Source organism: Tenrec ecaudatus, chromosome 7, assembly GCF_050624435.1.
Source record: "Tenrec ecaudatus isolate mTenEca1 chromosome 7, mTenEca1.hap1, whole genome shotgun sequence".
Lineage (NCBI taxonomy): Eukaryota > Metazoa > Chordata > Mammalia > Afrosoricida > Tenrecidae > Tenrec > Tenrec ecaudatus.
Genome location: NC_134536.1, coordinates 136,776,686 through 136,791,241, shown reverse-complemented (window position 1 = coordinate 136,791,241; position 14,556 = coordinate 136,776,686). Strand labels below are relative to the sequence as shown.

At 48.5% G+C, this 14,556-nt stretch overlaps 1 protein-coding gene across 3 annotated transcripts in view; it reads left to right on the top strand.

The window, feature by feature from the left end:
* Positions 1-10,792, top strand: part of BRPF3 (bromodomain and PHD finger containing 3) — a 38,067-nt gene extending 27,275 nt beyond the window's left edge. For 2 of the 3 annotated variants that reach the window (XM_075555201.1, XM_075555203.1), the window contains exons 11-13: positions 2,451-2,548; positions 7,021-7,175; positions 8,363-10,792. In XM_075555201.1, coding sequence (XP_075411316.1) covers positions 2,451-2,548; positions 7,021-7,175; positions 8,363-8,546 — 437 coding nt within the window. In that variant the 3' untranslated portion in view covers positions 8,547-10,792. The remainder of the gene's footprint in view (positions 1-2,450; positions 2,549-7,020; positions 7,176-8,362) is intronic. The other variant, XM_075555204.1, reaches the window with a different exon arrangement.
* Positions 10,793-14,556: the final 3,764 nt, after the last annotated feature.

Here is a 14,556-nt window from a genome sequence, read left to right as displayed (position 1 = left end):
TTTTGATCAGCTGCCCAAGGTTCCACTGTAGTAGGAGGGCCATGGCACATGTAGCCCAGCCTGCCAACGAGGGACATCGGGATAGTTGTTGCTTATTTGCTGTTGCAGTCTCCAGGTAGCATTCTTGTAGGTAGAGCACGTTTTACACACAGGAATTGTGTCTATAGAAGTGGAATTGCTGAATGGAAGGATGCTTTTGTAAATTTGGTTGATATAGCCAATTCTGCCCTGAGAGCATGTCTTGCTGAAACTCCTATAAAAACCCTGTAATTTCATGTAATCCAATGCTTTCAGCCCTCTCTTCAAAAGACACTGGTCGAAAAAGGTTAAGGGGACTTCACAAAGTTCATGGGGGAAAATGGGATTAAAAGATAATGAAAATTTTCCACAAATTATTTTGAATCTCCCTCATAAAATACCTGGGCCAAAGGGGTGGGGGTTGGGACCAAGAGAAAAGGGTCTGGGTGGTGCTCAGGTGGAGCAGGTGCAGAGAGAGCGGTTTCTGAGCTCACTCTGCCCAGCTTTCTAGGAAGCAAATGTGATCTCTGGATGCCCTCTCATTGAAGCTGCTGCCAAGATACAAGCCTCGAAGCTGCTCTCCCCTCTCTCTCCTTTCCCGGCAGCTCTGTGTTCTCCTTGCATCAGTTCTTTCTTATGTGTGTGTTGATGGATACATGCTTGTCTGCTCCATTACTGTCTGTGACTGTCAGCTCCCAGAAGGCAGGGCTCGTGTTGAGATGTACAGCATCCAGCCCAAGACCAGGAACAGACTGACACACAGTTGTGCTTCTGGTGGTGACGTCTTATTCTTATTGTACGAAGATACATGCTTATGATTGAAAATGGGGCCAGAGGAAATTGGCCTCACATTCCCACCAGCTTAACCCAGTTGTCTTCATTTCTCTGTTTATTTTAGGACCATTTTTAACCCAACACGGACACTTTTGCTGCTTTCCCCCCAATGCTATGCTTTTCTCCCCTTTGACACATAATCTCTCTACTTCTCATTTATTGGAGCAGTGTATCTCCTAATCGTTTCACTAAAGATTATGCATCATTCTTCAGTTATTAGGCATTTAGGTTATTTCCAGTTTGTGACATAATAGAGTGGCCATATTTTCGCTCAAAGTCATTTATCAAGCTATCTTTCTGAAGCTAGCTTAGGAATAAATTCCCAGGGAAGGCACTTACTGGAGCAGATGGTTCATGCTTGTTTTTAATGGCTCTTGGCACATGCCACCAAATCGTATTCTGGAAGGGTTGAGCTGGTCTGTAGTTGTATCAGCAGTGTGGGATGGCCCCAGCTTCCTCTTTGGAGTTTGAGTTCATCTTTCAGTTACTGCGTTCGACTCAATAGGTACCAAAGAATGCATCGTTCTTAGCTTAGTACATTTTTTTTCTTTTAAGTTACAAGGGTGGTTATTTCCTTCAGAACATAATTTCCACACTCTGGGGTTTGGCCTTTTTCCTCAGTTGAGTGAGGTCACTTCCTTAGGCAAGGACAGAGTTGTTCCCGAGGATTAAGAAGTTTGTTGGAGTGCGTGAGGAGAGAGTTCAGGAAGCCAAGGAGATTTAAGGCCTGCCCCAGGCTCAACACTGAGGGCCTGGCAAAAGCAAGGAGGTGAAGCACCTGAAACCCAAGCCCACTGAGCCTTCTGCATCCAGGTGACCTGCAGCTGAACAGGGCTGTCCCTTTCTGAAGAGAACTCAGCAGGAGCTTACTAGGGATTCCTTTCCAGACATCTTTGTTCAGGAAGCTGCCTCCTTCATGTGGACTCCCCGCTAGAGAGGCCCAGAGAGCAATTCAAGGGGGCTTCAAAGAGTTTGTGGGAAATGGAATTACAAGAGAATGGGGTTTTTCCAGGAATGCTATAAAGCTCTCTGTCCTGTGACTTTTTTCTGAGCTGGATCTGGATCATTTCCATTGGGCCCTGTCTGGTGCTGAAGGAAAGTTGCCCGCCTGACCCAACCCATCAGTCCATGGCCCAGAGCCTCACAGTTTGATTTTGGTAGGCTCTACAGTGACTGGTTCTGATAATTTTACATGACTGGGGGGAAGGGAAGTCCAGGATAAAAGTATTTCATAGTGGTGAAAAAAAATGCATGAAATTCCGATTTCAGTGCTTGTGAACATTTATTGAGACACAGCCTCCTTAATAGTTTTTGGCTTGCCCATGGCTGCTTTCATGCTATAGTAGTAGAGTTGAGACCCCCTGAGGCCCACAGACACTGAAAGACTTCCATTCTGGCCTTTTACATGGAAAGCTTTCTTGGACCCATTAAGGAAGCCTCAGGACCTCTCCCAAGGAAAGGCTAGGGGAGAGGAAGGGTGGAGGGGATGTTGCTGACTCAGTTCTGGGCTGCCCCAGTCAAATGGAGGCCACACTCAGGCCTCTGGGCACCATTCCAAGTCCCCTTGGGCACTGTCTCCTCCCCTCCCCCACCCCCAGGCAGAAGCCTCCTGATGCCCTTTGAAGACCGCGGAGACCTGGAACCCCTGGAGCTGGTGTGGGCCAAGTGCCGAGGCTACCCCTCCTACCCCGCCTTGGTGAGTCTGCCCCAGACACCACCTCCCACCCAAACCTCTCATGGGTCTATTGGCCCCTGCCTTGCCTCTGGGGCTTATCTGAGTGGATTAAGCCAACAGAGTGTGGTGGGGCTCAGAATGCCTTCAGCTACACAAGGGAGGGAAGTCTTATCCCATCCTGGGTGGGTCAGACCAGCAAGGCTCACAGCTAGGGGCTAAAGCTGTGGACACAAGACTAGGGTTCTTAGGACTTTAATGGTATATGTTTATTTGTTCATGCATAAAAGGTATATGAGATTGTGGTAGAGAATTTAAAAAGCTAATAATGTCAGAGGAAGGGAGGGGTGGCTCTCAACTCTGGCTACTTAGCATGACACCTCCTCTTGGAGTAAGGCCTTCAAATACCAAGGAAGGTACAGCTACTCCATTTTACAAGGAAGAAAACCCAAAGACTGCTTGCTTACCTGTGGTCATCTCACTACAAGCATCAGGGCTGGAATTTGACCCCAGGGAGTAAGTAAAATGCGTGACGTCAAGTGCTATGTTCTGAGCCACTAAGTTCAAGACCATCCACAGCCCCATCTATGCTGAGATAACTTCCGAAAGGTGCCTTCAGCTTTTTTACTGCAACCGAAAACCTTTATAGGGCAGACCCACTTCATTCTTAACTTCTGCTTCACTATGAGCATGAGCGTCATAGGTCATTAAACAGTCTTCGTAAGTGTCACGGTAATGACCACATTGCCCCCAGTGGTTGGCATGCACCATCATTTAACCTAGTTGGCCCTTTAGATCATTTTGAATATTCACTATGACAAACAGCATAAGCATTGGGCTAGCTCTACCTTTGTGCACAAACATGTCTGCAGTCAGTTCTTTGGGATGCCTTCTTGGGAAGGTGGGTGCAGTATTCTGTGGCTTGGCAAGGTTACCTTCAGAAAGTTGGTTCTAGTTTCCATTCTTGCAGGCAGTAACTAACAGTCCATTTCTTCCACGGCTTTACTACCTTGAATGTAATTTCTTAGGGCTCTTTCTGTGCTCAGATCGCTCTGGAATCTAAATGTTTACAGCCTAACAGCAGGCCTAGAGCTCCACCCTTAATCCCACCTCCCCCAGATCCACAGCCACTGCCATTCAGTCAGTTCTGACTCCTCTGAACCTACAGAACAGGGTTGAACTGCCCCATAAGACTGCAGTTTTTACTGAAGCAAACGTTCTCCTGTGGAGTGACCACCTTGTAGTTTGTAGCTGAATGCTTAGGGAACTACACCACCAGGACTCCTTTGGTCTCAAACTCTCTGGGGCCAGATAGAACCCTGGGTACTTTTTAAAAGACTTCCAGGTGACCTATAGCCAGAGTTGATAACCACCACGGGGCCCTACCAGCTCTGGAATGCCCATTATGCACTGTGCTTCTCCCAGCTCCTTCACATCCACGACACTTGATACTGACAGCAATATTTTAAAATGAAAAGACCAGAGATTCTGATCCGCTTCGGGCAGGGTGAGGAAACCATAACCCCTGGAGCTGGTATTGAGGTCCACATGGCTGTCTGACTCCCTCATTAGCTAGGCCAGGCAGGGATCTCACATGGTGATCTCTGTAGATGACAGGTCTAGACCTGGGAGATGCCTTCATGTCCCTATGCTTAGGATCTGCTATAGGTGATACTCTGGCAGTTTAGCTCACTGAAGGAATGATTAAGGCTATGCAGGTTTGGGGTTTGTTTTTAAAAACTGGGTTAGGGTTAGGAAAAAAACAAAAAAACAAAAAAACTTCCCCAGAAGGGGGAGTTTAATTTAAACTTGGTTTCATTTCTGTTCTGAATTATTTTCATAATCATTTATTCAGTATTGAAGAAATTCTACCAATGCCTAAACCTAGGTGTATGCTCTCTGTCTTTTCCTCATGCATACCTAAATATGTTTAAGGGGGCACTGCAGAAAGTTCCTGAGAACCGTCCTTTCTGTCCCATTTTTCCATTTTTTGAAGCTCTCGCTTTTATCAATATTGAAGACATAGTTTTTAACAAAAAAATTTTTTGACTGAAAATAATTTATTCAAATGATAGGTCTTTTGAAAAACTCTATGGGCAGGGCAAGTAATACAAAACCCCACCATCCTAGTGTGTACTGTAAGCATGTGTGTCGTCTTTTTTTTTTTTTCAAAGTAATAGTGTGTCCACATTTATTATATATGAAATTGTATCGCAGTCTTTATGTTGCTTCACATCTGTATAGCATTCCATTGAATGAGTGGACTATTACTTGGAACAAAATTGCTAATGTCTTTGAAAGAGAGGAAAGCTCTCCTCAAAAGGCAGGCTTACTCACCTTGCTTTTGGGCTTGGAAGAGACTCTTTTGAGAACTCTTAGCTCCAACGTAGGCGCCCTGGTGGCATAGAGGATCATGCGTTGAGTTGCTAATTCCCTGGTCAGCCGGTTCAAACCCACCAGTTGCACTGTGGAAAAAGATGACACGTCTCTTCCCTTAAAGATTTGAGAGTCTCAGAAACCTAAAGAGGCAGTTTTACTCTGATGTATAGGGTAACTATGGGTCAGAATCAAATCGTTGACAGTTTGTCCTGAAAGGCGCCCTGGTGGCACCGCGGTTAAAGCACTCAGTTGCTAACTCAAAAGTTGGTGTAAAACCACCAAGCTGCTCCATGGGAGAAAGATGTGTTTGTCTGCTGCTTTCCTGAAGATTTAATGCCTTCGGCACCTCTCTCCTACCGGTCCCAGTGAGGCAGAATGGATTTGCGGACTGGTTGGTTGGGTTCTCACCCCCGCAGGACCAAGATGACTTGGTGAGGACGACTCCTCAGAGTAGTTCCTGTAGTTAGTAGTCCAGGAAGCCCAGGGTGTGGTGGTTCTTGATAGCACCTCTAGCTCTAGTCTCAGGAGGGACAGGCTAACAGATAAACCCATACACACCCACAGCTCTGGGTTGTCTTGTTGAAACCCCTTCTGAGAATTGCATTTCCACCCTAGATAACCAATTGTCTTTTAACAACGTCCAGGTGATTCTCATAGCCCCAGGAATGTACAAGAATCACCTAGGGATCTTGGCAAACTACAGGTTCTGATTCAGTACATTGGGGGTGGGGTGTGTGTGGAAATGTCAGTTCTCAGCAGGGAGTGGAACTGGAGTGAACTGGTTTGAAGTCCTGGACTGACAGGCTAGACAGCCAGGGGGTGGTTCTCCCTTAAAGTCTTAACGAGAGCACGTGCTTTCAGCTGCTGTCAAGAGGACCGAGGGGAAGCTGGTAGACATCCAGCAGTGAATACTGAGAGTAGGTTAGTGTGAGCAGCGGCCCCCTGGGGAAGGGCTTAGGCACTGAGATGGCTTTGTCTCCCGAGAGGAGGTGGCTGCTTCCTCCGTACAGTTCAGTTCCAAGTCGCTCTGCCTCTGTGTGCACGGATCATCAGCCAACTGCTCTGAAGTGCCTGTGTGGGAGGCAGCACAGGCTGGGGCCTCATCCAGGCCACTGGCTCCCACCTGCCCCATCCTCTTTCTGTGCTTGGCACTTCCTTCGGTCTTCGAATCACTGCCTCACAAACTTCCCAGCACTGGCACGAGGCTGGTAGAATGAGATGACCCTGTGCATTCGGGGCGTTAGGTAATGATGGGTGCTCCGTGGAGCTGGAGACCTGTTGCTGTGCTGGTGCTGCTCGGCCCTGGGCCCACCATCCTCTAGTGCAGCGGTTCTCAACCTGTGGGTCGAGACCCCATTGGGGGGGTCGAATAACCCTTTCACAGGGGTCGCCCGATTCATCACAGTAGCAAAATGACAGTGATGAAGTAGCAACGAAAATAATTTTATGGTTGAGGGGTCACCACCACATGAGGAACTGTATGAAAGGGTCGCGGCATGAGGAAGGTTGAGAACCCCTGCTCGAGTGGCTCTTGTTTTCCATTCACCATACCCCCTCTTGCAGCCCTCTGCAGCCAGCGTTCTTGCTCCACAGTGAGCCTTCTCTCTGATCCTGGTGGGGCCCTTGGGGTGACACACATGTATGTGGTTGACACACAGGAAGAACTGTAGTCAGACAGGAATGGGTCCTGCCATCCTCATAATCATGATGCCTGATGGGCCCAAGCTTGGTCATGAGTTGTGAAGGTCCCAACCTCTGCTCTTCTAAAAGACATTGGGAGGAAAGGGCTTTTCCCATTTGGCCTAGACTTCAGTACCCCGCTCAATTCTGACATCCTCTTCCAGCTAGCTCTGCTTCAGACCCGGGGCCCCTACAGTTCATTAAGCAAGCTCCTAGTTCCTGAAAAGACTGGTCAGCCAGGGTCTGTCAGATTAGACTGCTGAAAGAGAGTCAAGAGTTCTGTGTTGGGGTCCTAGAAGTGGTCAGCCTCTCCATTCCATGGTTTGGGACTCAGCCAAGCCCTTGTAAAGCTTTATCATGGGGTGACTCAGCATCTAGTGCTGGCTAGGGTTCCCTTCCTGCCCTTGCTGAGTGCCTCTGCCCTTTCCTGCTTCCAGATCATCGATCCCAAGATGCCCCGGGAGGGCCTCCTGCACAATGGTGTCCCCATCCCAGTCCCCCCACTGGATGTGCTGAAGCTGGGAGAGCAGAGGCAGGCAGAGGCTGGAGAGAAGCTCTTCCTTGTCCTCTTCTTTGACAACAAGCGCACCTGGTGAGTGGGCAATGCTACCAGGGGAGGGGCTGTACCAGTTATGCCCTGAGGGGCCCAGGATGGGAGGCTGCTGGATGCTGAGGAGCCGTAAAGGCAAACTGTCTCCCAAAGTGAAGGGTGAGGCACTTTCTGCACGCAGCCAGTCTGTACTCCATAGGTTGTGGTAACGGTCACGAATCAGTATTGTACTGGGGATCCATTGGGAAGAACTCCAGAGTCGGGGCCCCTGGTGTTGGAAAACACAGAGGAAAGAGTTAAACTGTGATGCACTTAAAAGTGAAGCCACAGCTATTCCTGCAGGAACTCTGGAGCTAGGTGGTCACGTGGACTTGTCTGGAATTGGGGCTGTATCTTTGCGTTCCGTCCCCAATCCGCCATCAACTAGTCACTAGATGCCAGCTGCCCTGGGGAGGAACTAGGCAGCTCCTTGGATGGAGGGGGATTCCCAGAGAGACTTAGCTGGGCACCTGCCAGCTGGCAGCATGAGTGTCTCAGTCCCAATGGGTTTCTGAACAACTCAGGGACGGCCCTGCAAGGGCTCCCTTGCCCATGGTTTCCCCACAGCTGGATTTCCGGGGCCCCAGCGTGCTTCTGCCCAGTGAGGAGGTAGGTCTAGCTGGCGAAAATAATGATGCTAATTGTGATGATAATAGAAACTGCCACTTATTGAGCGGCAATGTTCTTATTCAAATGCTTTATATACATGATCCCATTTAATCCTCATTTAAATCCTCATTAATTCTCTCACAATCCATTTTGCAAATTAGGAAAATGTGCAGAAAGCCAAGACCTCAGAATCAGAGCTGGGCTACAAACCAGCCTTTGGCTCCAGAGACTGTGCCCTGACCCACATGGTAGCTTACTCAGGGAGCGCTCCCAGCTTTCCTCAGAGCCCTGCATGCTGGCCCAGCCAGTCCAGAGCATGGCATATAGGCCTCTCTCTGCTCCTGGCCCTAGTGAGTGCTGGATGTAGGGAAGGATGTTGATGCGGAGCATGACGCAGCACAACCCATCACCACACCACACGACTTGGTACCCCAACTCTTAGCGGTAGCCTGCCTAGCATGTCCCAGTCAATTCTTCATCACTCTCCTTCCTGTGGCTTTGCTAGTCTTGGGCCATTGAGTCTCAAGGAGCCCCTTCATGGGACCTGGTCTGACCCAGGCCTCACTGTGCTTTCATTTCAGGCAGTGGCTTCCAAGAGACAAAGTCCTGCCCCTGGGTGTGGAGGACACCGTGGACAAGCTCAAAATGCTGGAAGGCCGTAAGACCAGCATCCGCAAATCTGTGCAGGTGGCCTATGACCGGGCCATGATTCACCTGAGCCGTGTCCGGGGGCCACACTCTTTCGTCAGCTCCAGCTACCTGTGAGGGCAGGGTCTGGCCTGTGTCTGCCAACCCTGCCTCCGTCCCATGGGGCACAGAGATATGTCTTCCTGCCCCAGCCAGATGTTTGGCTGGAAGTTTCCCCTTTTCATGGCAGGCCAGGGACTGGGACTGTGTCTCCCCAAGAGCCAGGCTCCAGCTTTGACCAACTGCATGGCTCTCCTGGCAGGCCTGCTATGTGCCAAAAACTCCCACAAGGTCCCTTCGGGGATAGTCCACTGAAGAGCCAGCAAAAAGTAGAAATTGCTGAGGAGCCCGGGCCCGTGGACCTGGCCCAGTGTGCGAGGGTCCTGTGCTCCTCAAACACTGCCTGACTCCTCTACCCCACTTCCAGTGAACTCCACCTCAGGGCGGCGAGGCTCTGACATTAATCCCAGAGGTGCTGTGGATACACTAGGGCCCTACTCAGAACCTCACCGAACTCCCCTTAACCCTACCTTCTCACCCCTTACTGTTCTCCTGTTCTGCTCTCAGTCTCTCCCACCCCCACCCCAATTCCTCCCCAATGTTCCTTCCTTCCTGTCTCTCTCTCGTGCCAAACTGACAGAAACCATCCCAAAGTGATCTTTTTCTTAAATGTCTTTATTGTCTCAGTCTCCTGAGGCCAGCTGCCGAGCTTAGGTGGGTGCCCCCACCTGGCTCCTGACCTTAAGTTCACATCTGCCACAGACCCAACGCTGTGAGCACCTCCCCCCTCAGACTGCACCCGAGGCCCCTCCTGCTCCTGGCCTTGCTGAGGGGTGGGCTAAGGCTGAGTAGACAGGTTTACCAGGCCAGGCTCTGCTTGTGGTGGGGTTGTCCATCTGCCCACTGGGTGCTGAGGGCTATCTGAAGTAGAGCTGCTTCGTGCCCTTCAGCTGGGTGTACCCCTGACCACCCTGTCCTTTCCTCTCTGCATGGGCTTTTAGTGATCTGCTTCCGCGTCCTCAGTATCACTCCACCACCTGGGGCTGACCTGGTGCCTCAGTCACCATCGTCCTGTCCTGCCCTGCCCAGCCTCTGCTGCTCCCACCCCCAAACTCCAGGGACTGCCACATTTTGATTTCAAGCCCTCCCTACCGTTTTCCCTTCCCCCTCTCCCTTCAGGGCCCCTCCCTATCTATACCGGCTCAAAATGGAAGGATAAAAAAAAACTGTGAATGGGGAATGCTGACTGACAAACCACCGCCGCTCTCAGCGCTTCCATGCTGGCTTGCAGGCCACTGATCACCATGTTGCTTTTTAACCTGATCAGGTTTTGTGGTGGTGGTGGTGGTGGTGGTTTTTATCATTGGTTTACATTTTGTTGCAGGGAAGTTTTGGACAAAATGAAGTCACTAGGGCGATCACTGCCATTTTTACACATTTGGCTTTTTAAAAAAATAGAACCAACCAACCACGCGGCAACTCCTTACACATTTGGGACACGAGCCAGAGTTTAAAAACGAATCCAACAAAACTATCTGTGACTAGAGGATGGGGTTTGGGATTTTGTACAATATTAAAACTGCAATACAGCCCGTGGCTAGGGAAGGCCATGGTGTGTACATATATAACTGTAAAATACTGTTCTAAGTTATTCCAGCCTGTCGTTGCCATGACTGGAGTCCCCCATTGTGTGGCTGAGTGTTTGGAATGCACACAGTGTCGTTATTTAAAGGAGCCAACATGTCCCCTCTCCCCAGGTAGTTGGTCAGCTGTGGACTTTGTGACCTGTGTCTCAACCTGTGTTTAAGCTCTTGGGGTTTTTGCCCTCACTCTGTCTCTCTACCCCTTTCTTCCCTGACACACTCACCCTCTATTCCACCCCCCCACCCCCAACTCCTGTCTCTGAATCTTCCATTCTCTGAGTCTCAGTTTTTTAAATACTCTTAGAACGAGAAACGGCTCAGATCCTGCTTTGGCACGGGGCCTGCGGGTCTCTGCCGTGTCTGCTGTGAAGCACATGATGCTCTATTTATTGTAGAAAGTGACTTTATTTGCTTTCTAGAATTGTTTATAACAGATGGTATAAGAGAGGTAATAAACAAAAAATCTATGCTTGTAAAGAATACAAAAGTTAATTTTACCTACTATAATATGACTGTCTACAACTTATTTTCTCTCTGAGAAATAAATGTTCTAATGGGCAGCGCTTGCTGTGGCTGTGTTCGGTGTAATCAGCGGGGCTCTCACTTTAATACTGAGCTCATTCCCTCCTCAGAAAGCCTTGTCTGGGGCCACCAAGTCTGGTCTGACTCGTCACAACCCTGGGCACAACAGGGAAATAAGCACGCCAGGCCGTGAAAGGTGGAGCTTTGCACGCTGTTAGTTTGAGTAGGGTGAGAAGTCAGTCTCCTGGATGCCTAGGAAAGGCGTGTAGATGGGCTCTGATTTTCGTTTCCCTCCCAAGTACAGGTAGCTCCTTCCCTTCTGGAAGCTGTGGAAGGTCTGCTCCAATCCCCATGTTCACTCTCTGGCCATGCTCCTTGGGAGCACCTGTTTCCCCATTGGGGTGAAGGAAATGGGATGGCCCCTGGGCACTTCTGGCTCCTGCTGATCATGCCAGCTGATTTCTAGATGCAAGATGCTCCAGCTTCCTCCATCGTTGGGATTCTCATTCTGTGGGTGGGTGGCAGGGACAGAGCATGAGCTGGGCTTTGTGAACTGGAGAAGCCCCTGGAGCTTGTCTGGCCTTCATTTTACACCCGAAGACGCACACCCGGCAGCCGTGGGGCTGGAAAATTGGCCCAAGGCCAGCTAATCCATGCCCTCATAATCCCAGAGCAAGGACCTGGCCAAGGCTTGCTTCATGTGCCCGACAGCATCTCAAGGCTGGAGTTCCCTGTTCAGTGCTGTGCTTCCCTCAGGGGCCAGGGCTCCAGCCTTTTCAGAAAGGGGCATTACACCTGGAAAGAGGTCCTACACTTTCTAAGACGAGATTTCTCTGGCAGGTAGGACTTGGAGAGGAAGGTAGGAGCAGATGACAGGTCACGAGAAGTGACCACTGATGGCCAACAGGGCAATTGGAAGGATGACTGAGGAGACTAAGGTGGAGAAAAGCCTTCTATAGGAGAACCCTGGTACTCAACTGCATCAATACCCAACATAATCGGAATTTGACGTGAAATGTCGAGAAAATTTTTCATTGGAGCTCAAATAAAACATCAGAATCCAACCCGACACATGATTTTTGTAAACAAAAGCAGTTTGTGCTGTGGTCTTGGCGTTAGTATGCATTACCAGGGGTCCTCAAACTACAGCCCGCGGGCCACATGCGGCCCCCGAGGATATTTATCCAGGCCGCTGGGTGTTTTTGCCCCATTTTATTTTTACTTCAAAATAAGATGTGTGCAGAATTTAAGGTTTTTTTTTTAATTGTCAAAAAAGTTTGAGAACCCATGGTTTCAACCTTTTGCGGCTGTGTTCCAAGCGTTTAGCTATAATTTTCTTGTTTTTTGTGCCTTTCTATACTGTTTTTAGATTTAAAAAAAACATGGGTCCTCAAAGAGGTTAGTGCAAAGAATCGTGATAAGGAACTGGTTAACCATGTTGTCGATACTGTTGATGGTTATTTAGTAAACCCTTTTAGAAAACAGTTCAGGAAACGCGGACAGCAGACCCCATTAGACAGATTTTTCTTTTTTTTTTTTTAACAATTTATTGGGGCTCATACAATTCTTATCACAGTTCATACATATACATACATCAATTGTATAAAGCACATCTGTACAGTCTTTGTCCTAATCATTTTTTTCTCTTCTTTTGTTACATTTTATTAGGGACTCATACAACTCTTATCACCATCCATACATATACATACATCAATTGTATAAAGCACATCCATACATTCCCTGCCCCAATCATTCTCAAGGCATTTGCTCTCCACTTAAGCCCCTCGCATCAGGTCCTCTTTTTTTTTTCCCCTCCCTCCCCTTTCCCCCCTCCCTCATGTGCCCTTGGTAATTTATACATCGTTATTTTGTCATATCTTGCCCTATCCGGAGTCTCCCTTCCCCACTTCTCTGCTGTCCCTCTCCCAGGGAAGAGGTCACATGTGGATCCTTGTAATCAGTTCCCCATTTCCAACCCACTCACCCTACACTCTCCCAGCATCGTCCCTCACACCCTTGGTCCTGAAGGTATCATCCACCCTGGATTCCCTGTACCTCCAGCCCTCATATGTACCAGTGTACAGCCTCTGTCCTGTCCAGGCCTGCAAGGTAGAATTCGGAACATGGTAGTTGGGGGGAGGAAGCATCCAGGATCTGGGGGAAAGCTGTGTTCTTCATCGGTACTACCTCGCACCCTAATTAACCCATCTCCTCTCCTAAACCCCTCTATGAGGGGATCTCCATTGGCCGACACGTGGGCCTTGGGTCTCCACTCTGCACTTCCCCTTTCATTTAATATGGTATATATATACATATACACATATATACACATACATATACACACACTTACATCGTTGTTGTTTTTTGCATGATGCCTTATACCTGGTCCCTTGGCACCTCGTGATCGCACTGGCCGGTGTGCTTCTTCCATGTGGGCTTTTTTGCTTCTGAGCTAGATGGCTGCTTGTTCACCTTCAAGCCTTTAAGACCCCAGACACTATCTCTTTTGATAGCCGGGCACCATCAGCTTTCTTCACCACATTTGCTTATGCACCCATTTGTCTTCAGCGATCCTATCATGGATGTGTGCAGGCAATGATATGATTTTTTGTTCTTTGATGCCTGGTACCTGATCCCTTTGGGACCACTCGATCACACAGGCTGGTGTGTTCTTCCATGTGGACTCAGATTTTTCTTTTTAAGAGAAAGCCAGCCAGGTCCTAGTGAAAAAAGGCAAAGAAGGGAAATAATTCCTAAAAATCAGCTACCAGTTGATTTCATGGAAGGGGATTCCCCTTCCAAACAGTGCCTCTCTCTCCATATCTTCTCTCCACATCCGTGTCCACAGATCCAGATCCGCATCAATCTCAAGGTATGGGCCATACTGTAGTTAACCTTTTGAATGTTGTATTTCTTATTTAAATTATATTATTTAACTCTGAACTTATTTTCTTTGAAATTTCTTTGTTATGTTTCCTATGAAAAGGCAAGGTTAGGATAAAACTTGGTTGACAATGGATTATTCCATTTTCAGTTATTTCTTACGGGAACATTTGATTCGGAACTCGACTGCATCGCATCACAATGCTCCTTTTAGAACGGATTGGCGTCGAGTCCAAGGTTCTGTGTTTAGAGTTGGGGGCGAGGTGGGGGTGTGAGGCTGGAGACAGTACCGTCAGAGGAATTGGGGCCCCCGAAAAGGCCTTCCAGAGAGAGAGCCTGTGGCCCTTCATGGCCCCACTGGCTCCCTTCACCGGTGTCGTAAAAGGAAGGGATGGTCTGCTGGGTGCTCGGCACCTGCAAACAGAAGACCAGTTTCCACCTGAGACTTTGAGATCCTTCTAGAGCAGAGGTTCTCAGTCTTCCTAGTGCCTCGACCAGTCACACAGTCCTCAGGTGGTGACCCCCACAGCCATAACATTTTTGTTGCTACTTTACAACTAATTTGGCTACTGTTATGAATCAGGCGATCCCTGTGAAAGGGTCCTATGAGACCGCCCCCCAAAGGGGCCGCAACCCACAGGTTGAGAATCACTGTTAGAGATTCATGTGGAAAGTGTCCTTAGGAACTTTACCAAAGCTGTGGTTAAAAATCCATGGACTTAAGTGTAAAATGGTCAAGTATGGGAAATGTGAGGGCACGCTGACTAGCAATAGTCCCAGGTTTTGTTTTTCTTACATGTACATCTCTCCTGTAAAAAAAAAATCATTTTATTCAGAGTTCTTACAGATACTATAACAATCCATAATTCATTGATATCAAGCATAATTGTGTAATTGCTACCACCATCATTTTCCAAACATTTTCTTCTTGAATTCTGATATCAACTCCCCCTTTTCCCCTCCCTCTCCCACCCTACCACCTCCAGGAGCCCTTATTTTTGCTGTATCTTACACCACCCAATGTATCTGTTCACCTACAA